Source organism: Procambarus clarkii, chromosome 42, assembly GCF_040958095.1.
Source record: "Procambarus clarkii isolate CNS0578487 chromosome 42, FALCON_Pclarkii_2.0, whole genome shotgun sequence".
In the NCBI taxonomy this organism is placed as follows: domain Eukaryota; kingdom Metazoa; phylum Arthropoda; class Malacostraca; order Decapoda; family Cambaridae; genus Procambarus; species Procambarus clarkii.
Genome location: NC_091191.1, coordinates 7,498,596 through 7,520,582, shown reverse-complemented (window position 1 = coordinate 7,520,582; position 21,987 = coordinate 7,498,596). Strand labels below are relative to the sequence as shown.

Genomic DNA, 21,987 nt, shown 5'->3' with positions numbered 1-21,987 from the left:
CGCCTGCGTGAAGCTTCGACCCCAGCACCGAACGCTAACTAGCTGTTCACTGCGCCTAGGCATAAACCAATTCCTGAGTACTCCCGAAACTAGAGCATCTCTAAATATAAGGAAACACGACTCACCACGTTATATATGTATTCCATTTGGCTTGCCATAACAGTTAGCTAGAACGACGCAGGCGGGGTCCAGATCTGATTACCCCCCTATTATGTCCTATTACTTCTCTATTTTTTCCCACGTCAGGTCTATATTTACCCCCTTTACCCCTCTTGCCACTCGTGTTAATCACCTCGCCCCTGGCCCCAGCGGCCATTAGTCCCTCCATAACGGCTCTGATTGGATGTACTATCGGCGGTGCGCGCGCATCTGCTCCCTCTGATGTATGTCGGGTCACCCTCCCCTTTCCACAGTTCCTCCAAATTTGTATTTCTGTTTTTTTGGTCTTATTTACTCGTGATATAAGGGACAGACAGCCTGGAGAAATGAGTCTGAAGTTAAAATTTCGTGTGTTTCGTCAATGAGGTAAGTTTTACTATACCTTGAGGTTACCTTGAGGTGCTTCCGTGGCTTAGCGTCCCCGCGGCCCGGTCGTCGACCAGGCCTCCTCAATGCAATGTAATTCAACTGCTTTCTTTCATGCATGTCTGAATACTCTTTGATCTCAAACACTCCATAAGAGTACATCAGCACACCGGCCGTCAACAATAGCTGAAGCACAACAACTGCCAGTGGCAGCCTTTCCTTTTAGCGAGTTCGGAGATCACCGCCTCTTCACGGTCCGCACTTAATGGCTTGGTCAGCAAGAGATCGGCTTAACGGGCTATTCATGCCTATAAGCCACCTCTTGGGTGGCTTAATCTTCATGAATCAAGAGATCGGCACAGTCGGGGCGCTGTCCGGCACCACAGCCTCGCTACATGGTGTGACGAGATGTGTCAAGCACATTTAGGGATGTGCGCTCGCGCCTTGCGCACATTTAGAGGTATATGGGTAATCCTTAGTGTAATCAATATAGCTTCGGGATCACCGTTTGAGATGCGAGGCGCTGATGCTGGCTTAGGTGTTGGACTCGACGCGCACAGCGACCTCTGCACATTCATGATCTGTAGCCTCTGTAATACACACATCTAAAGGTGTATTCCTGGTCTCGTATACAGGTTTTTTTTTTAGGGTGAAGTGTATGGCGGAGAGACGCGGTACACACCAGGGATACACATAGAATGGGGATTGGGTGTTGGGGCGTATATAAGCGACGAGATACAGAAGGGCAGGTAGCCAAGTTGGGCCAACAATTCGTACGGTTTCAGACGCTGTCGTTCATCCCAGACGCCAGAGTTTGGTGCGCTTCCCAAATCTAATTTCTCCAATAAATGTTCGCAGACCTGACATTAAGTTTGTACGAGTCTCGCCTCTCAAGCGCTTACTGGCAAGAGGAGCTCGTGTGAGTGCTCGTCTACTTACTTGTTTGTGCCTGCTGGGTTAAGCTTAAGCTCTTGGCTCCCCACTTCCCCCTGGGTTTTCTAGCCGGCTGTTGTATAATGTATTGATGCGATCCATCTTTCTATCATACCAGCTTTTGAAATTGTGTATTAATGTTCGTTTCTACAACCTGCTCGTTTAGTTCATCTTAATTTCCTAGTATTCTCAAGTCATCTCTATTGGGGAAGGAAGGTTTAATTACCTCAATGTGCAGAGTAAAAGTCATAACAACTTGGGCCAAAATTACCCACCCAACTCATGCTTCTAAAGATAAAGGTAGTAACGACGTTTCGATCTCTCTTGGACCACTAACAGCGGTCCAAGAGAGACCGAAACGTCGTCACCATATTTTGAGATGTTTGAAGGGTGTCCACGTTAAGTACTTACGGGTCGAGAGCCACACTCGTGGTGTGCCATAAGACCTTTTTAAGCTACTATGGTGGTTTTGAATTAGTTCTTTCATAATTCCAAATATCCAGCTGAGGGTCTCCCTGCTGACGAGTCGATTCTATCCTGTACACCTGCTAGACCATCATATGCATCACCAATACTTAAGTTGAATTTCATAACAATTAAAGCGGATATTTCTGAAAACGTTGAAGTGTGTCCAGTCTCTCATCCTGCGCGAACACAAACTTTGGAACTGTTCGCTTAGTGTTTCACACATTTCCTTTTCAGTCTCTGTGAATTTCTCTGAATTCAGTCTTTTGCCCGAAACGCTGTGTGTATTAGTGGCTTTAGGCATAGTATGTATTAGCTCTATCTAGAAATCCAACATTCTGGTTGCAACTTATTTTGAATGTATGTACTTTTACCTGAATAAACATTATTATTATTATTATTATTATTATTATTATTATAATCTATCACTGATATGTAATCTTTGCGTTTTGGCTAAATTTAAATAAAAAAAAATGCTAGAAAACTAAGTTCTACAGTAGTGTTATTTCTTTATCAAAGTTTCCTTCCTTTCTTCTGTCTGATTTTTTTTGTTGGGGTGAGAGGGGGGGGGGAGAGTTGAGGGGATAGGGGGGTTTTGCAAGGAGGTTAACGACAGGTGTGAACCACTTGGTGATCAGGGCGATGTATGGCGAAATGCCCTCCTGTCAAGCACTTCTCCAAGCGGTGTACTTAATTTCACTTATATAAAAAGTAAATAAGTAAACATTTATAAAGCATTTACCCCGAGTCAATACCCGTATTTACCCTATCGACTAGCACCCCGTAATATTATACGATAACTTTTACAGCGGCTAGTGCCTTGTTAAATTAAGGAAAAATGTGTGATAGTTAACTGACGGGCATCAGTGAAGACCCGCGCCCAACACCCACACGGACCCACGCCCAACACCCACACGGACCCACGCCCAACACCCACACGGACCCACGCCCATCACCCACACGGACCCACGCCCAACACCCACACGGACCCACGCCCATCACCCACACGGACCCACGCCCAACACCCACACGGACCCACGCCCATCACCCACACGGACCCACGCCCAACACCCACACGGACCCACGCCCATCACCCACACGGACCCACGCCCATCACCCACACGGACCCACGCCCAACACCCACACGGACCCACGCCCAACACCCCTACGGGGTCGCTCTCAAAACCTCCAGCAGGAGAATGATATAAGCAGCACAGGAGGCCATATAACCACCCACCTCCCCTCACAGCGCTGTTATAATTCCAACAATTTCTAAATCCAATAGACACCAAGCTACCCACCGAGGGTACGCGCCTCGTCAGGTTGGTATCATTGCCTCCCACTTCGTATTCATCTCGACCTCTGGAACAAATTACCCCGAGCGCATCACGGTGCGCACTGGATGGTAGGTAATCTAGGTGTCGTATGCTGGAACAACCAGGAACGTACCTGATGTAATCAGCGTTCCGGGGAGCTGGAATGGTCAGGAACATGTCTGGAACAATCAGCAATGGACTTCCTGGAACGATCAACAATGGGCTTCCTGGAACAATCAGCAATGGGCTTCCTGGAACGGTCAGCAATGGGCTTCCTGGAACGGTCAGCAATGGGCTTCCTGGAACGGTCAGCAATGGGCTTCCTGGAACGATCAGCAATGGGCTTCCTGGAACGATCAACAATGGGCTTCCTGGAACGGTCAGCAATGGGCTTCCTGGAACGGTCAGCAATGGGCTTCCTGGAACGGTCAGCAATGGGCTTCCTGGAACGATCAACAATGGGCTTCCTGGAACGATCAGCAATGGGCTTCCTGGAACGATCAGCAATGGGCTTCCTGGAACGATCAGCAATGGGCTTCCTGGAACGATCAGCAATGGGCTTCCTGGAACGATCAGCAATGGGCTTCCTGGAACGATCAGCAATGGGCTTCCTGGAACGATCAGCTATGAGCTTCATGGAACGATATTACTGGTGTTCGTCAACTCATTCAGATCGTTCGTTTCAGCAGTGTAACGAAACGAGATCAAACGAAAAACAAAACGAGTCTCAATCTTTCTTCGGAGTCCTCGAACTCTCGCGAACTCCTCTGAGGAAGAAGTAGGCGTAGCTTCACTAAGCACCTTCACGGTTTAAAATATGATTACATCGTAAACGATAAAAATTATGACGTTCAAATTGTTTCCTCTCAAAGGTCAAGAGCCAAAAATATTTTTGTAATTTCTTACTAACAACGGATGGGTTTCTTTAAACACACAGGAATATTTATTAGAAAAAGTGCATTAAGTTTTAACGCTTGCAAAGAACTGAATCTGAGTAGATAGATTCAGGTTTCCGCTCAAGGTCACACTATCTCGAAAAGTGGGACCATTCAAAGTCAATTTGAACTTGAACAGAAAAAGTTTGGGTACTGTAAACTTTCGTCGACCCTGAACAAACTTGTCAAACTTGATCGAAACTAAGAAGAACGATTTTATGCAGATGTCTGTATGTGATGTGGATTATCCCCCCCCCCGTGCAATGCTCTGCAACACACGTGCAATGCTCTGCAACACACGTGCAATGTTCTGCAACACACGTACAATGCTCTGCAACACACGTGCAATGCTCTGCAACACACGTGCAATGCTCTGCAACACACGTGCAATGTTCTGCAACACACGTACAATGCTCTGCAACACACGTGCAATGCTCTGCAACACACGTACAATGCTCTGCAACACACGTACAATGTTCTGCAACACACGTACAATGCTCTGCAACACACGTGCAATGCTCTGCAACACACGTGCAATGCTCTGCAACACACGTGCAATGCTCTGCAACACACGTGCAATGCTCTGCAACACACGTGCAATGCTCTGCAACACACGTGCAACAAACCAACACCATAAAAAGGCTCATCAATACATAGAACCCTCGGCCTCTTTGTTAAGACCAACAGACAATATTTGTTGACCAAACCACGCACTAGAAAGTGAAGAGAGACGACGACGTTTCGGTCCGTCCTGGACCATTCTCAAGTTGATTGAGAACGGTCCAGGACGGACCGAAACGTCGTCGTCCCTTCACTTTCTAGTGTGTGGTCTGGTCAACATCAGTCACGTTATTGTGACTCTTCGCCTGCAGACAATATTTTTTACAATTAAACAAAAGTCTCATTCAAATTCAATACTATATTGCTTTGTCAAAATGTTCGTCACCACTGAAATTGTACAGCTGTATGTCATTTAATATTTTCAACTGTATTATACATCTATACACCAGTTCAGTCCAGTCAAAACTGTAACTATCAGTATAAAATTAATTAAAATTCAACAACATTACTTCGTAGTAAAGCGAAGATGAGCTGAGGTCAGTAAGGCAAAGGTGGATTGAAATAATCACACACACACACATTATTATATATAGTTAATCGTTAACAACAATAAATGTTGCAACAAAACTCCATTCTCACAAATATCATAAAAATGTGTCGAGGACCGTAAAACTCAACCAGCCGGTTATCAAATACCAATATGCAAAACGTTTAAGCGACCGAAAGAAGATTTTAATATAAATTATTCACCGCGTGTATGTCATAGTTTTTAAGCGCCAAACTCATGGGAAAGGAACAGACAAAATACGAGGCGGTTTAAACCTGACGGGCAACCGCAGTCCACACGATTTTCCTGCCACCAAATACACACAAGGGCTGGCTCTCTCGGCTCTTAATATACTCATACGCCATCCGTAACGTATAGTATGATCCAGGATCTTTATACTCATTGTCTATACACGGAAATTGGCCATATATCTTTGTCCCCTTTAATATAAATGTCGTTTATATAATGCACAATATTAAAAAAAAAGTGTAAATATTTTGGCTTGGAAATAAAGAGTTGTTGATTATGGGATGGGTGGCGGGATTGTTCCACGCGATACGAACTTTAGGACTCATTCTCGTGCCGAATACTGAAGCCATCTACCCACTCAAGCTCACTCACACATTCCTTACAGACTAAAGAGCCACGGGGCGCCAGACCAGGCGAATGCGGCAACCTTTGCTTTCGACCCAATTTGGTAAATTGAGAGAGAGAGAGAGAGAGAGAGAGAGAGAGAGAGAGAGAGAGAGAGAGAGAGAGAGAGAGAGAGAGAGAGAGAGAGAGAGAGAGAGAGAGAGAGAGAGAGAGAGAGAGAGAGAGAGAGAGAGAGAGAGAGAGAGAGAGAGAGAGAGAGAGAGAGAGAGAGAGAGAGAGAGAGAGAGAGAGAGAGAGAGAGAGAGAGAGAGAGAGAGAGAGAGAGAGAGAGAGAGAGAGAGAGAGAGAGAGAGAGAGAGAGAGAGAGAGAGGAGAGAGAGAGAGAGAGAGAGAGAGAGAGAGAGAGAGAGAGAGAGAGAGAGAGAGAGAGAGAGAGAGAGAGAGAGAGAGAGAGAGAGAGAGAGAGAGAGAGAGAGAGAGAGAGAGAGAGAGAGAGAGAGAGAGAGAGAGAGAGAGAGAGAGAGAGAGAGAGAGAGAGAGAGAGAGAGAGAGAGAGAGAGAGAGAGAGAGAGAGAGAGAGAGAGAGAGAGAGAGAGAGAGAGAGAGAGAGAGAGAGAGAGAGAGAGAGAGAGAGAGAGAGAGAGAGAGAGAGAGAGAGAGAGAGAGAGAGAGAGAGAGAGAGAGAGAGAGAGAGAGAGAGAGAGAGAGAGAGAGAGAGAGAGTAGACTAATCTATTATGTAGACTCTAGGAGAAAGTAAATGCAAGCATTAATGGGGAATTCAAGATTAAGACGGACGGCTAACAAGTGGTAAGAGCGGAAGTAATCTCATATTGGAGAGACTAGCAAATAGTGAGGTAACAACTGAGCAGCCAGGTAGATACTCTAGAGCCTGGTGGATACACTAGATAAGATGACGCTGTAGGACTAGATAATATACCACCATGGATTTTGAGAAGCTGATGCACATACCCTCAGTATACCTCTAGCATTAATCTTTAATGATTTATTGGTGAAGGGAAAGTTGCCCAGCAGTTGAATGACTGAATATGGCACCTGACAGCTGGCCTATCAGCTGCCCATCTGACAGCTGGGTGGACAGCGCTACAGCCCCCGCTCCTGGCACAGGAGCGGGGCTGTAGCTTTGGCCATAAGACCCTTTCTATTCCTTATATATGTCTCATCTAACCACGTAGGTAGAGTTCTACACATTAGAGGTAAAATAGACCTCGAAAGAAGCTATAAAGTTTGTCTGGAATTAACAACCGATAAATGTAAAGCGATGAAAAGGGGAATGTGTGTGTGCATTTGTCCTGCTAAATTTTCCAGTCTTTCCTGTTGACAAAATCCAAAATATTTGTTTTTGTTTTTTTCTCTCTCCAATTCTCCCATTCAATTGTCCTCTATAACTTAGTTTGTCTTTCTTTTACTTTTAATGGGCATTATCAGGTGTTATAACACCATGACTCTGTAATCACTTATCGTGGTGGGTTCTCATTCTCTATTGTCCAGTCAGCATTGCGCGGGGGGGGGGGGGGGGGGGGGTGTGAGGCACACGTGTAGTGAAGATGCACGCTACTGGTGAGCATATTAAATGTGTATATAACGCATACAACACTGAGTAGGGAGGGGGGGTATACCTGGGATGAACGACCCACCCAGGAAGGCCCGCATACTCTAAAGTATATTTAATTCATACACACACATACAAACATGCATATAATATTTAACGTATAAACTTAAGAGAAATTTCGAATTCGTTCTCTAAGATCTTTTGTATATTAGCTTTGGTGGGAATTTTCAAGTCTTCGAGATGTATAAAAAGAAATAAAAATACGACTCTTCCCCCCCCCCCCCCCCAACCCCAGCAAAAAAATTTCTTTATGTGGGAGTAAATTTCCTAACGTAAATAACATCAAAGTGAACAAATTTGCATAAAAGAATTGTGTGCTTAAGCTGTAGTGTCTGGCGCGCTGTCAACGACATTTTTGAGCCCTGTTCCTTCGCCCCGGTGCCACCCACTGTAGCAAATTGCCACCTCACCCCCACCCCCACGCCACATCCCCTCCCATCCTACCCCACCTGTTGTGAAACTGCCACCAACTGTAGCGGAATTCTGCCCACTGCGCGAAGGTATTTTTCCTGTGTTAGGCTATGAAGGGAGCTGCGGCTTCCTGAGAGGACTTTGTACACTGTTGCTCCGGGCTGGCGTCGCGGTGGAGTGCACAAACTCGTATTTTTTTTAGAGCACAAACTCTTTTTTTTCACTCTTACGCTGCTAGAGAGCGTGAGATTCAACGCTCCATTGAGGAAAATTGGCTCCATAATCTCTTCAAGCTTTTGACTGTAGGATTTTTAGAATGTAGATAGATTCTTAATTCAATTGGGGCCAACCATTATTTTTTTCTTTTGAGAAACTAAAATTAAAAAATGCGCTCTCAGTCTCCTCATAGTTTTGATAGAAATGCTAGGGATATATTTACCAAGCAGCCCTGGAGCTGGCAGGGCGAGAACGTTGCTCCAACATCCTGACAAGGAAAAACTACTCGACTGTCGCGTTCACGTATATTTTAATATTCAAGTGTCACTCCTTCCACGAGGCCGTTTTCTGCCTCCACCATCCTTGCCTGTCGCGCCCCGCCCTCTCTCCTTCCCTCTCTCCTTCTCCCTTCCTCCCTCCCTCTCCCTGACTTCTCCTTCCCCTCTCTGTATACCGGACTATCCCTCCCTCCCTCTTTATTTCTGTTTTTCAACCCCATTTTACCTTCCCCTTTCTATTTACACCTGACTTTCCACCCACTCCCTATTTGCTCTAAAGAAAACGGTGAAAGTGTAAACCCATGACAAACTAGAACATTAAAACTTTTTCGAGACAATAGTCCGATGCTCTCAGCAAAACAAACAAGACTGGAATAAGCAAGAGAATCCACGGAGTGTGTTTTAGGAGCAGCTGAACAATGAGACCCGTAACAGCTACTAACAACAGCCGACTGATTAGCTGAGAGAGAGCAAGACCGAGAAAAAGCGAGAGAGAGCAAGAGAGAACGAGACGGAGAGAGAGGGAGAGCGAGTGAGAGCAAGCAAGAGAGCGAGCAAGAGATAGAGAGCGAATGAGAAAGAGCGAGAGAGCAAGAGAGAGAGAGAGAGCAAGAGAGCAGGTGAGAGAGAGCAAGAGAGCAAGCGAGAGAAAGAGAGCGAGCGAGCGCAGCTGTAGGCCAAGATGTCACTGTCAGAATAACATCCAACTACGCCGGATAGTTCCACAAAGAAAAAATAATTATCACACCGCCGGAGGATCTCTGGTATTCAGGTCAAACACGAGAGGAGTAAACAGTGATTGTTTGTTGGGTAAACTCTTCCTCTGCCCGTCGACAAATACACCTGGTGCTGCTTGCTACTCCACTCTCACCATCATCTGGATAATGCAATCATCACTATCTTCACAGACATGATGGTTGTATATCTCTTTAGTGTGATTGTGTGATTTATCCTGTATGATTGTATGTTTTTTTTTTTTTTTTTTTTTTTTTGAGATATATACAAGAGTTGTTACATTCTTGTACAGCCACTAGTACGCGTAGCGTTTCGGGCAAGTCCTTAATCCTATGGTCCCTGGAATACGATCCCCGGCCGCGAAGAATCGTTTTTTCATCCAAGTACACATTTTACTGTTGCGTTAAACAGAGGCTACAGTTAAGGAATTGCGCCCAGTAAATCCTCCCCGGCCAGGATACGAACCCATGACATAGCGCTCGCGGAACGCCAGGCGAGTGTCTTACCACTACACCACGGAGACTGTTTCATTCTGTGCAGTGTCTAATCCAGCTTTTTGATTGGTAAATCCAGTTAAAGATGCTACTATGAATGGTTGTATGCCTTTATTTAACATAAGGTTGAAAATGGTGTGACATGGCCAGGCGTTTATGGCAAGTGTGTGAAGATCATAGTAACGAGGTTGGAACCAATAACTAAGCTGACACATTAGAAACAAGAAAATGTGACATTTCGATCCAAACTAAACCCTTTACTAAATATAAATATATAAAGCTGAAGCCGATTGTCGACTTGAGAATGGTCCAGGACGGACCGAAACGTCGTCGTCGTCGTCGTCCCTTCACCTTCTAGTGTGAGGTCTGGTCAACATAAAGCTGAAGTCTTTGTTCGAAACTGTTTCTAGGGATACTTACATTTCCTATTCTAAAATAATATTTTTACTAGCAAGATTTTTTTTGGTGTGGGGGGGGGGAAGAGGAAGGGGGCGCAGAGGTCTATAATAATTCTTAAAGAGGCATATGAATATGCGTTTGGGTGTAAAAAATATGCGGATAGTTTGGTGCTTTTGTGGGTATGTTTGCTGTAGCTGTGACACGTAGTTCGGTGCACAGCCACAGCAAACTAGTCCTTGACCATGACCATGTCGTAGCTCAGTCGATTAAGGCAGCGTCTGGGATGCTCTCAGACGTCGGTTCGAATCCTCGTCACGACCCTTGTGGATTAGTTTAAACTAGTCCTAGCTTTGTTAGCCTCTGGGCCGTGTTGGGCATCGTGGGAGCCTTGTAGAGGAAGGTCCTTGCTGACCATTGAGGGCAATTCTACGACTTTTTTGAGGCATTTGTCATTGATGTAGCTTATGCAAGTTGCTGCTGTGGCAGTAGGGCTCTGAACTATACAAGCGTGTGTCCTCTAACCTTGTCTCTCTCTCTCCCTCCTCAGGCCGGCGTGTGGGAGTACCGTGTAGAGAACAGGGCCGACAGCCACCAGAGCCTCTACATGCGGGTGTTGGCGACGCCTCGCGCCTACAACGCCTCCAGCGCCACCAACACGGACGCCATCACCCTCACCGCCTGGACCTCCAACACCGCCTCTCCCATCAACGTCTCCGATGTGGAAAATCCAGTAGTGGTGTACGCGCAGGTAAGATACAGCAATCAAATTTTAACTAACTTAAGAAAAGATCCATTGTCGGCAACGGAAGATAAACGATTTTACTTCTAAATGATGAATAAGCGATCAGGGACCACTCATGAGGGTAAAGTTTCCAGAACCTGTACACCAGTTGATTGACAGTTGAGAGACGGGACGAAAGAGCTGAAGCTCAACTCCCGCAAACACGTCAATGTGAGTACGTTTCTGGGGGCTGAGAAAGCAGGTGAATCTCAACGCCCACAAGCACTTGGCGAGTACCTGGGTTTACATTCTAAGCTGCATAGACAAGCAGCGCTGCCAGGAAGAGTATTTGAAGATTCTTCTCCCTCGTATAACACTTAAGACGTCAACAACACAAACCACTGTAGCAACGCATCGTCTGCTCAGGTACAGTAGTTTTACACCCACAGAATGTAATGTTTTAATGTCAATTTCAGTTTGGTCGACATTCTTGGACATTCTTCCCCCTTGTTGGTCTATGACTATCTAACATTACACGGAACTATAAGAGGGAGAACAATCCAAATTGAAGTTATGTTCAGTGTGCTTAAAGATCAGTGTTCTAACAGACATGGCCAATCGACTCTCTTTGGCTAACACGCGCCATTGTCATCACCATTATCCACTCACCAACAATGTTGTTGTTGTTATAGATTCAACTACTCGGAACAAGTGCCAAGTAGCACGGGCTATGGTGAACCCGTAACTTACCTGGCACAGGAGCGGGGCAAGTAGCACGGGCTATGGTGAGTCCGTAACTTACCTGGCACAGGAGCGGGGCAAGTAGCACGGGCTATGGTGAGCCCGTAACTTACCTGGCACAGGAGCGGGGCAAGTAGCACGGGCTATGGTGAGCCCGTAACTTACCTGGCACAGGAGCGGGGCAAGTAGCACGGGCTATGGTGAGCCCGTAACTTACCCACCAACAAGAAAACCATTCACTATATAGTAGGAAATTGGTGGCTATCCTAAGTTACCCGTACTGGCTACCACTATACTCTAACCACCCCACTAGACGTCAGGCTGCGAGCAGCCGCGTCTAATAGCCTGGTTGATCAGTCCAGCAACCAGGAGGCCTGGTCGACGACCGGGCCGCGGGGACACTAAGCCCCGGAAGCACCTCAAGGTAAGGTAACCCCTTTACCACACCCTGACGAGCCTTTGTAGCCCCCAGATACAGCCAACAAGCAATTAACCATTTGTCGTTGACCTAACACCGACCAGCCATTGACTCGCCACTAATTGACCACCAAACAACAACAACAAACAACCACCCACCCATCCACCACACTGCAGGCGATGAACCATCTACTCAAACTACAAGTATGTTGTTGTTGTTATAGATTCAGCTACTCGGAACAAGTCCCAAGTAGCACGGGCTATGGTGAGCCCGTAGTGGACTTACCTGACACAGGAGCGGTGCTGTGTAGACTGTGTGACTACAAGTAATTAACCAATCCTTAAATATAAAACAATTAAGCATCCAACCACTTAACCCCTCCTTCTCCCCCCCCCCGTGTCCAACCACTTGGGCTGGACGGTAGAGCGACGGTCTCGCTTCATGCAGGTCGGCGTTCAATTCCCAACCGTCCAAATGTTTGGGCACCATTCCTGTCCCCCCGTCCCATCCCAAATCCTGACCCCCTTCCAAGAGCTATATAGTCGTAAGGGCTTGGCGCTTACCCCTGATAGTTCCCTTCCCTTCCGCCCCCCCCCCACACCCGCCTTTGGCACAGCAAAAGGGAGGGGGGGAGAGGAGAGGGGGGGGGGGGGAATGTCGACTCCAACTCTGCGGTATCACCCCCCCTCTTCCTCACTTTCCATTTAACTTCTATAAACAACTTTTCCCTCGGGTGAATCTCCGGATATCGGACCTGAATCTAATTTTACTATTATAAGTTCGACAATGCAACATTCTCTGTAGGATATCGTATCACGAAGGAATCGCTGCCTTGATCTAAAGAATTAATAGTTCAATAAAGTGCATATGATCTCTATTTGCGGCAATAAATGCCAAGGTTTACCATTCAATAAAATCTTCTCGAGCCGAAGCACACAGATGCTTATGCAGGCAGTAGAGAGAGAGAGAGAGAGAGAGAGAGAGAGAGAGAGAGAGAGAGAGAGAGAGAGAGAGAGAGAGAGAGAGAGAGAGAGAGAGAGAGAGAGAGAGAGAGAGAGAGAGAGAGAGAGCGATCGAGAGAGAGCGAGAGAGAGAGCGATCGAGAGAGGGCGCGATCGAGAGAGAAAGAGAGAGAGCGAGCGCGATCGAGAGAGGGCGCGATCGAGAGAGAAAGAGAGAGAGCGAGCGCGATCGAGAGAGCAAGAGAGAGAGAGAGAGAGAGAGCGAGAGAAGGTGGCTGTTCCAGTTGGCTTTTGATCATGTCGAGGGCTTTGCGTTGAGGTTTTCCTAATGTTTGAATGTGTCTGTCAACTCAGACCCTCAAAGCCGTATAGAGCGTATTTTCACTGGACTCTGGAGGGAGTGGGATAGGGAGGCGGCAGGATAGAAGGGGTAGGGAGTATGCGTAGTAGCGAACATCTTTGTGAACACCCCCCATCAAAGGTCAGTTTTCTTGTTATCCCAGTCGACCCATAGCGAGAAAAATATTATGCCTTCACAACTGCCGGTGTTTTCTGCCTCACTACCACCACTCAAAAGGATTTTTTGCCCGTGTGCTTAAATAGCAGGGGGACGAGATGGCACGAATTTTAACAACAACATCGACGATGAAAGTCCATGAAAACAACCGGAGGCTGCCTGACACAACGGGTTTGTCCATGGCGTGTGATGGCCTTGTGGTCCACTGTTAACAGGAGCCCCAGGAAGGGGGCGTGTTAACAACAGCCCCAGGAAGGGGGAGGAGGTGTTAACAGGAGCCCCAGGAAGGGGCGTGTTAACAACAGCCCCAGGAAGGGGGAGGAGGTGTTAACAGGAGCCCCAGGAAGGGGCGTGTTAACAACAGCCCCAGGAAGGGGGAGGAGGTGTTAACAGGAGCCCCAGGAAGGGGGCGTGTTAACAACAGCCCCAGGAAGGGGGAGGAGGTGTTAACAGGAGCCCCAGGAAGGGGCGTGTTAACAACAGCCCCAGGAAGGGGGAGGAGGTGTTAACAGGAGCCCCAGGAAGGGGGCGTGTTAACAACAGCCCCAGGAAGGGGGCGTGTTAACAACAGCCCCAGGAAGGGGCATCTTAGCAAGCACGGATGTGCGTACCAAGATGAAGGTGGACTGCTGCCTGAGGCACGGGAAAGCGCTTACGTAAAGACACGGTCAAGAGCACTAGTTAAAACACGAATGGTAATCAAGCAGCCTAAAGAAACGTTCTTCAGTAGCAACATTATGTGAAATGTTTTTTTTTCCCCATCAAGCACTCATTCTTCTCATCACCACCACCAACAACAACAACGTATCGTCGTCCCAGTAAGGGACCGATGAACAGTTTTCTATAACTTTCTCCCAATGTTTATTTTTGATTCTGAAACTTGCTACAAAGGTTCAGATCCTGTTTGTGTGTAATTACAACTGTGAGGTCGACACGGAGACTGAAGGTGGGTCGCTTGAGACGCGCTTAGAACGTCTGAGAGACGGAGTTGGTAAAAAGAAAATGTATTATGAGTTTTTAAACGAGAGAAAGTTGTTTTTATGTTGATGCCATTGATATTTAATATCCCGATCGTCTAACGCGGAAATATAAAAGTTAATTTTACAGATACTCCAACACGAGGAATCTGACAAATCCAAGTTCTTTGGCGGGGTTACCAAGGGGGTGAACTGTCAAGTGGGCGGGTTGTCAGGGCCCCTGCGGCGTTGTCAGGGCCCCCGCGGCGCTGTCAGGGCCCCCGCGGCGTTGTCAAGGGCCCCCGACGGTAGCTACCCTCTGTACCGTTTTCGCGTAGAGTGTATATTTCTTAAGGTGAAAGGAGTAGTTAGTATCCTTCCCGGTAATGCCCTCGTTGTAGCCCCTATTAAGCGATAATGGCGGGTGTCAGAAGGTGAATGTGGATGGGTAGAAACGTGTGTATAAAAGTGGGTATATACGCCAACTATACAAATAGATGCGTATGGGTAAAGCCCATACAGTTACTGACGCCAATAAGTGGCTCTTGGGGCAAAAATGGGGGCATAGTGTGTCAAGGGAAGATTTTATGAGATTAGACCATCTTGTGAGCTATATACATCTTTATTATGAGTCAAGATATATAGATATATATATATTATATATATATATATTATATATATATATTATATATATATATATATATATATATATATATATATATATATATATATATATATATATATATCTTTACTCAAATGATAAAGATTCATACATGTGCATTAGAGAGATTATGGAGTATAGAAAGTCCTTACATTCCTGACCCAACGTCACATAAAGGATACCTTCAATAATTCTCCCGTTATTATACCCTCATTATCGTCGACTTGAAACGAGAAAATAGATGCCCATCAGCGGTTCGTGTGACAGGGAAGCTGGCGCTTGTGTGGGAGGGCAACAGGAGGCTGGCACTCGCATAAGGGAGAGGATGAGACACGAAGGTTGGCACTTGTTAAGAAAGGCAGTCGTAAGAGACAGGCAGGCAGCGACACGGCCCCTATGAAGGGCGCGGGGTGGGTCGGCCAACAACAAGACAATATACATGGTCTCTGATGTCGAGGTACCATTATGCAAGACGCAATAAAACTTACTCCGGTGAGCGCACGGGTTCCACAATGTGAACCGAGGTTCAGTAAATGTAATTTCCCTGCTAAACCTCTGAATATATGACACTATAAACCGCCATATATCGCACTGGTGACTAATATAGTATGTGCCGTCCAGTGAGGCGCAACGGAAGGGCAATCGCTTAACTGTTAATTCTTCAGCACTCGCCAACACGGGGCTTCTGTCACTAAAAGTGTTTCTAAACTTTATTTATGCAAGGTTCCATTCGGGTTTCATTAAAAAATATATATATAATAATACTCTGCTCCTTATTTCTTCGGCCGGTGAGCACATTCTTAACATTCCTACAAGAGAACAAAGGCATTCAATAATGAGAGACAGGAGTGAACCACTTTACAATTTATATTGTCTGAAACTTTGTTGACTGCCAACCGACTAACATTATAATTGCAAGAGAACGCTGTCAGCTACACTCTCTGGATAATACTTGCATGTGGGACGATGGTTAGGTAATTATCAGATGGCACCGAGCCATTACGACTATGTAGTACTTAGATGAGATGTGGTGATAAGGATTTAGGATAGGACGAAGGAAAGGATTGGTGCCCAACTACTTTGACGGTCGGGGAAGGAAAAGGAATTGTCAGGAGAAAGCACCAAGCCATTACAACTATATAGCACTTGAAAGGGATCAGGATAAGGATTTGGGATGGGACGGGGGAAAGGAATGGTGCCTAACCACTTGAAGTGGAGAGTTATGCATTTATTAATGGACCCCTTCTCACTCCTACCACAGACAGCACATCTGTTCTCGTACACCCCTGTCAGACCTATCTACACACACACACACACACACACACACACACACACTGTAGATGATAGAGCCCAATAGGCTCAGGAACCTGTATACCTATTGATTGACGGTTGAGAGGCGGGACCAAAGAGCCAGAGCTCAACCCCCGCAAGCACAACTAGGTGAGTACAACTAGGTGAGTACACATCTACTTTCACACACAGAAAGTTCTCCTTCGCTTATTTCCATTTTAATATTAACTGATAAAAGGTATGTGCAAGGAAAAGTGCTGTCCTGTATATATTTACTAAGAATTTTTGTTTTAGATAATGGCAAGTTTAGATTCTAAACAATCATAATATTATGAATACCATCTACTGGCCTGATGAGACGATGGATTAGTCTTTACAAGATAAAGGAAACGCAATACAACAACCAAAGCAAATACAGTGTGAATGGAGGCGCAAGAGCAGGAAGAATAGAAGGAAGAGAAGCAGAAGGAGAAGGAAGAGAAGAAGAAGGAAGAGGCTTAATAAGCAGGCTCGCTCGACCCAACAACTTCGAACCGTTTTTCTTCAAGGCATCAGATATCTTGGAGGAGAGGAGACGGCTGCTTAAAATTAACAATAAATCATCAATGGAGAGACGGTCTGACACGGGTCTAATCTCGAGAGAGGGGGAATGGTACTTATAACTATCTCAGACCACACGAAGGGCCTCCTGTGGGGCTACTATCCTCACTATCCTCCACTGACCTTCCCCACACTGAGAGCGGCTGTTCATTAATAGAGAGTCACATGGGAAATTCAGCCCAGCCTCCTAAAATGATAGTAGTTACAGTAACGATGGGGGGTCAAAGGTACCCAAAGGTACCAACCTGTCGTGGTGGACCCTCCCAGAAGGTAGACGTTTGTATTATTAAATACAAACCGGAAAACGTTTTTGAATTATCGACATATAAAATACAAGACCTAATCTAACCACTACTAGCAAATGACGTCCTCTGATTTTAAATGGAGTGTGATGTCTGTCTTTAATTCAATTAAATGATTTACTGATTGACTGGATTGATTGATTGATTGGTTGATTGATTTTGGCACTTCAACGACTACGTCCGGGCACTCATTTTAATGAAGTTGTTGATGTAATAATGATATACTTTGACGCTTCTATTTTCGTTAGGTTCTCCATATAATGATATTGTTCAAACATCTCCAATTCCTAAATGAAATTCGAAAATGATTCGTCAGAGAGAAAAATAATAAAACGAGTATTAAATGTACTTAAGATTTAAATGGCGCGAGTCTGCGTTAGACACCTGTTACTTACGTTAAGTATCACCTTCCATAAATATATAAACCACTGGGCCAGGTGTGAAGTGGGTTTATATAAACCGATTATGGCAGCTTTAGCGTGAGTTGCGGCACTAAACACGCCTCATGTCCGACTCTTAGTGATGCCCTCGGTCTCAACACTAATTTTGATACCTCCTGCTGCTGTTGTTGGTGGTGCTGGAGCTGCTGCAGCTGTTGGTGTTGGTGCTGCTGCTGCTGCTGTTGGTGCTGCTGCTGGTGCTGCTGCAGCTGTTGTTGGTGCTGGTGCTGCTGCTGCTGCTGTTGGTGCTGCTGCTGCTGCAGCTGTTGTTGGTGTTGGTGCTGCTGCTGCTGCTGCTGCTGCAGCTGTTGTTGGTGCTGCTGCTGGTGCTGCTGTTGCTCGTATTGCTTCTTTATTCCATGAGTGCTAGCGGGGTTCTGTTTAACTTTATAAGTAACGAAGATTTAGAAAAAGTCGTCACTATTTACCATCTTTGGACATTCCAGAAGGCGAATTTAGCATACGCTTGTTTCAACAAGACTACCTTGAGCTTGAGAGGTCCTGTTGATATTAGACGTCCTTGTCTTGGTGGCACTGCACGCATACAAGTATTTGCGTGCGTTTTTTCCATGCCTTTTTTGTGAATTTCTTTGTGTGGTCTGTACATACAAGTGTGTGTGTGTGCATGTTGTGCATTTGTCCATCATAATCTACCTGGTTGCTAGTATCCAAGAGTGCAGTGTTAGTCAGTTTGGCATACAGTCAGAAAATGCAACTTTACAGACACTTTTGGCATACAGAAAATGCAATTTTATCCCTGGCTCGAAATGTTGATAAAGAGTTGCCAGAGGCAAATAGTTGTTGCGGTGTCCAGGCCAACTGGTCCTGGTTCACCTGGGTAATGTACAACTCTAAAATTACCAGTATGACCTAATTACTTCCTTTACAGCATGGTTGTGGAGCAGCGGGGAGTGCAGTGGTTCCAATTGAACCGTTTTACGTAGACATTATCCGTGTATTCTCTTCTACGTTAAATATATGTCTCTCATAGAGACATATATGCAGGAGCCGGTGGCTGAGCGGACAGAACACTGTACGCGTGATCCTTTGATCCCGGGTTCCGGTGAGAAACAAAATGGACAGAGTTTTTTTCACCCTGATGTCAATGTTACCTAGCAGTAAATAGGTACTTGGGAGTTAGTCAGCTGTCATGGGCTGCTTCCTGGGGGTGGAGGCCTGGTCGAGGACCGGGCCACGGGGACACTAAGCCCCGAAATCTTCTCAAGATAACCTCAAGAAGATAACCCCACAGAGGTATTCTTCCGTAGACGAAACCTTCCGCTGGCCCCAACTCTGGGGTATCCTTCAACTTACTGCTTCATAAGGGGGTTGATGGGCCGGTACAACACCCACGCCATCAACCACTCCCTGGACGAGAGCTTGAGATCTCTATAATACAACGATCACCTGCTGTATTAAGCAAACAGGATTGCGTGTTAAGGTCGCCAGTATTGATCTTGTGTCCAACGCCACCATACTCCTACACCATGTTTGGATCGAACACCATAACAAAAGATTGTAATTATCTGAAAATCCGCGGAGATGTGTATTGTCTGACTGCACGACACGTCTCGGTGTAAGGTGTGGGTGGTGTGGGCGTTACACCCGCCCACAGGTAAGGTGTGGGCGTTACACCCGCCCACAGGTAAAATTCCTTACGCATAACTAAGGAACACAACGCCAACTCTGGCATATTTAACTCAAGTGGCATTGTAACAAAGCGCTACTCTGGCGCCCTCTACAACAACAAATGACTATGACAAGTGAAATATTCACCCCAGACTAAAAGTAATTAGTGTGTTTAATTAACAACCATCTCTTCATTTCACCCCAAAATTTAATCCATGTTTTCTCTTCTAGCTCGCTTTCCTTTTTCTTCCTCCCAGATACCATTCCTTACTCTTCCTCATATCCCTTTCTCTCTCTCTCTCTCTCCTCTCCCCCTTCCTGAGCACACTGACCTCACCACCTGCCTCGTGTCACAGCTGGCTGGAGGCGACAGTCACAACACTACACACCAAAATTTAATGACCCATTTAAAGCATATTCGTTGTGGCACAAAAGCGGAATTTACCTGAGCTCCTGGTTGACCAGGAGCTGCTGGCGACGGGTGAGGTGGGAGGGAGGGAGGGAGGGAGTGACACAAGGAGGGAGAAGGAGGGAAGGAAGGCAGAATTAAGACAGGGAGGAGATAGGGTGTCAACGAGGAAGGCAGGAGAGTATCATGGAGGGAGGAAAGATGAATGCCACTTCTCTTTTAAACAAAAATACATATAAATGCATTAATACACCTGTATACCGTGAGGTATACATTCTTCACTCGACGTCAGCCAGCACTCTGTCACCACATCAACCCCATCTCCGCCCCTCACCCCCCCCCCCCACCTTTCATCACAAGCTAACCATCAACCACACCCCCCCCCATCAACCCCCCCCCCCCCTCCAGCTCACGCCTTACCCCCACCAAGCGCGTGAATAAACGACACAGTTAACACATTTAATTGAATTAATTATGCAATTTCTCTGAGAGCCAAACAACGAACTGCGTCTAGTTCTGTGTTGCGTCCCCAGACCCCCGTGTTGGGCTGGTGTTGCAGCCCCAGACCCCCGTGTTGGGCGGGTGTTGCGTCCCCAGACCCCCGTGTTGGGCTGGTGTTGCAGCCCCAGACCCCCGTGTTGGGCGGGTGTTGCAGCCCCAGACCCCCGTGTTGGGGGGGGGTGTTGCAGCCCCAGACCCCCGTGTTGGGGGGGTGTTGCAGCCCCAGACCCCCGTGTTGGGCGGGTGTTGCAGCCCCAGACCCCCGTGTTGGGCGGGTGTTGCAGCCCCAGACCCCCGTGTTGGGGGGGTGTTGCAGCCCCAGACCCCCGTGTTGGGGGGGTGTTGCAGCCCCAGACCCCCGTGTTGGGCGGGTGTTGCAGCCCCAGACCCCCGTGTTGGGCGGGTGTTGCAGCCCCAGACCCCCGTGTTGGGGGGGTGTTGCAGCCCCAGACCCCCGTGTTGGGCTGGTGTTGCAGCCCCAGACCCCCGTGTTGGGCGGGTGTTGCAGCCCCAGACCCCCGTGTTGGGGGGGTGTTGCAGCCCCAGACCCCCGTGTTGGGCGGGTGTTGCAGCCCCAGACCCCCGTGTTGGGCGGGTGTTGCAGCCCCAGACCCCCGTGTTGGGGGGGTGTTGCAGCCCCAGACCCCCGTGTTGGGGGGGTGTTGCAGCCCCAGACCCCCGTGTTGGGGGGGTGTTGCAGCCCCAGACCCCCGTGTTGGGCGGGTGTTGCAGCCCCAGACCCCCGTGTTGGGGGGGTGTTGCAGCCCCAGACCCCCGTGTTGGGGGGGTGTTGCAGCCCCAGACCCCCGTGTTGGGCTGGTGTTGCAGCCCCAGACCCCCGTGTTGGGCGGGTGTTGCAGCCCCAGACCCCCGTGTTGGGCTGGTGTTGCAGCCCCAGACCCCCGTGTTGGGCGGGTGTTGCAGCCCCAGACCCCCGTGTTGGGCGGGTGTTGCAGCCCCAGACCCCCGTGTTGGGGGGGTGTTGCAGCCCCAGACCCCCGTGTTGGGCTGGTGTTGCGTTCCCTGTCTGCGTAGTGTTTGTGTGCGTCTGTTGTTGCTTGTGTGGTGATTGTACACCTTGAGCTAATTGTTTATGGTGTGCTTGTGTGTTGTAGTTAGCTAAGCGAACTTGTTAACTTTGTGTGACGAGTGTGTGTGTGTAGCTGTTTCTGTTATGGTTGTGACCCGTGTTAAGTTCCGTTGGGATGTTATGTTCGACTCTTTGTTGTTATTCTCGTGTTCAATGTTAAGGTAAATGAGTTTTGAAAATATGGAAATATAGAGATTTAGTGCATTAAGTGGGAGGAGCCACTTATACCTGTTTTGGACAGGTGTATAAATGCGAGTCAGATATACCACGATTGAATAGGAGTTGCAGGCAAGGAGAAGAGAGTGCTACAATAGTGCACCTGGAGTAGACTCCAGCCGCACCACTAGACCATTTTTACTTCAAGTTCACTTTTCTCCCCTCCCCCCTCGCTGTAAATAGCTTTCAAAATTTTAGATTGCCCAGTGATTGATTAATCGTCTTGAGCTGGTGTGATCGAGGGACCCGTCACAGGAGCACTGGCTGCTATGATTAATTGGGTGGCTGGACTAGTTGGGATGCGAAGGGGGGAGAGGAGGGGTCGAGAGGGGCTCAGAACAACAGCCCAGACTGCTCCTCCCCCCATAAGGATCTTCCAGTCAATCACTTCCCCCCCTCCCCCATACATAGCTGCCCCCCTCCCCCCATCCGGCCCTCTCTCAGTTTTCGTGGCATAACCGACCCGAGACTATTCATCCTCGGCTGTTGTTGT

General features: G+C 47.3%; 1 protein-coding gene and 1 long non-coding RNA gene across 2 annotated transcripts in view; one reads left to right on the top strand and one right to left on the bottom strand.

Moving 5' to 3' along the window:
- Positions 1-21,987, bottom strand: part of LOC138373595 (uncharacterized) — a 392,875-nt gene that overhangs the window by 100,616 nt on the left and 270,272 nt on the right. The window lies entirely within an intron of this gene.
- LOC123770294 (calcium-activated chloride channel regulator 1) overlaps positions 1-21,987 on the top strand; it is a 238,110-nt gene that overhangs the window by 198,565 nt on the left and 17,558 nt on the right. Inside the window, exon 9 of the mRNA XM_045762003.2 lies at positions 10,589-10,789. Within this exon, the coding sequence (XP_045617959.1) occupies positions 10,589-10,789 (201 nt within the window). The remainder of the gene's footprint in view (positions 1-10,588; positions 10,790-21,987) is intronic.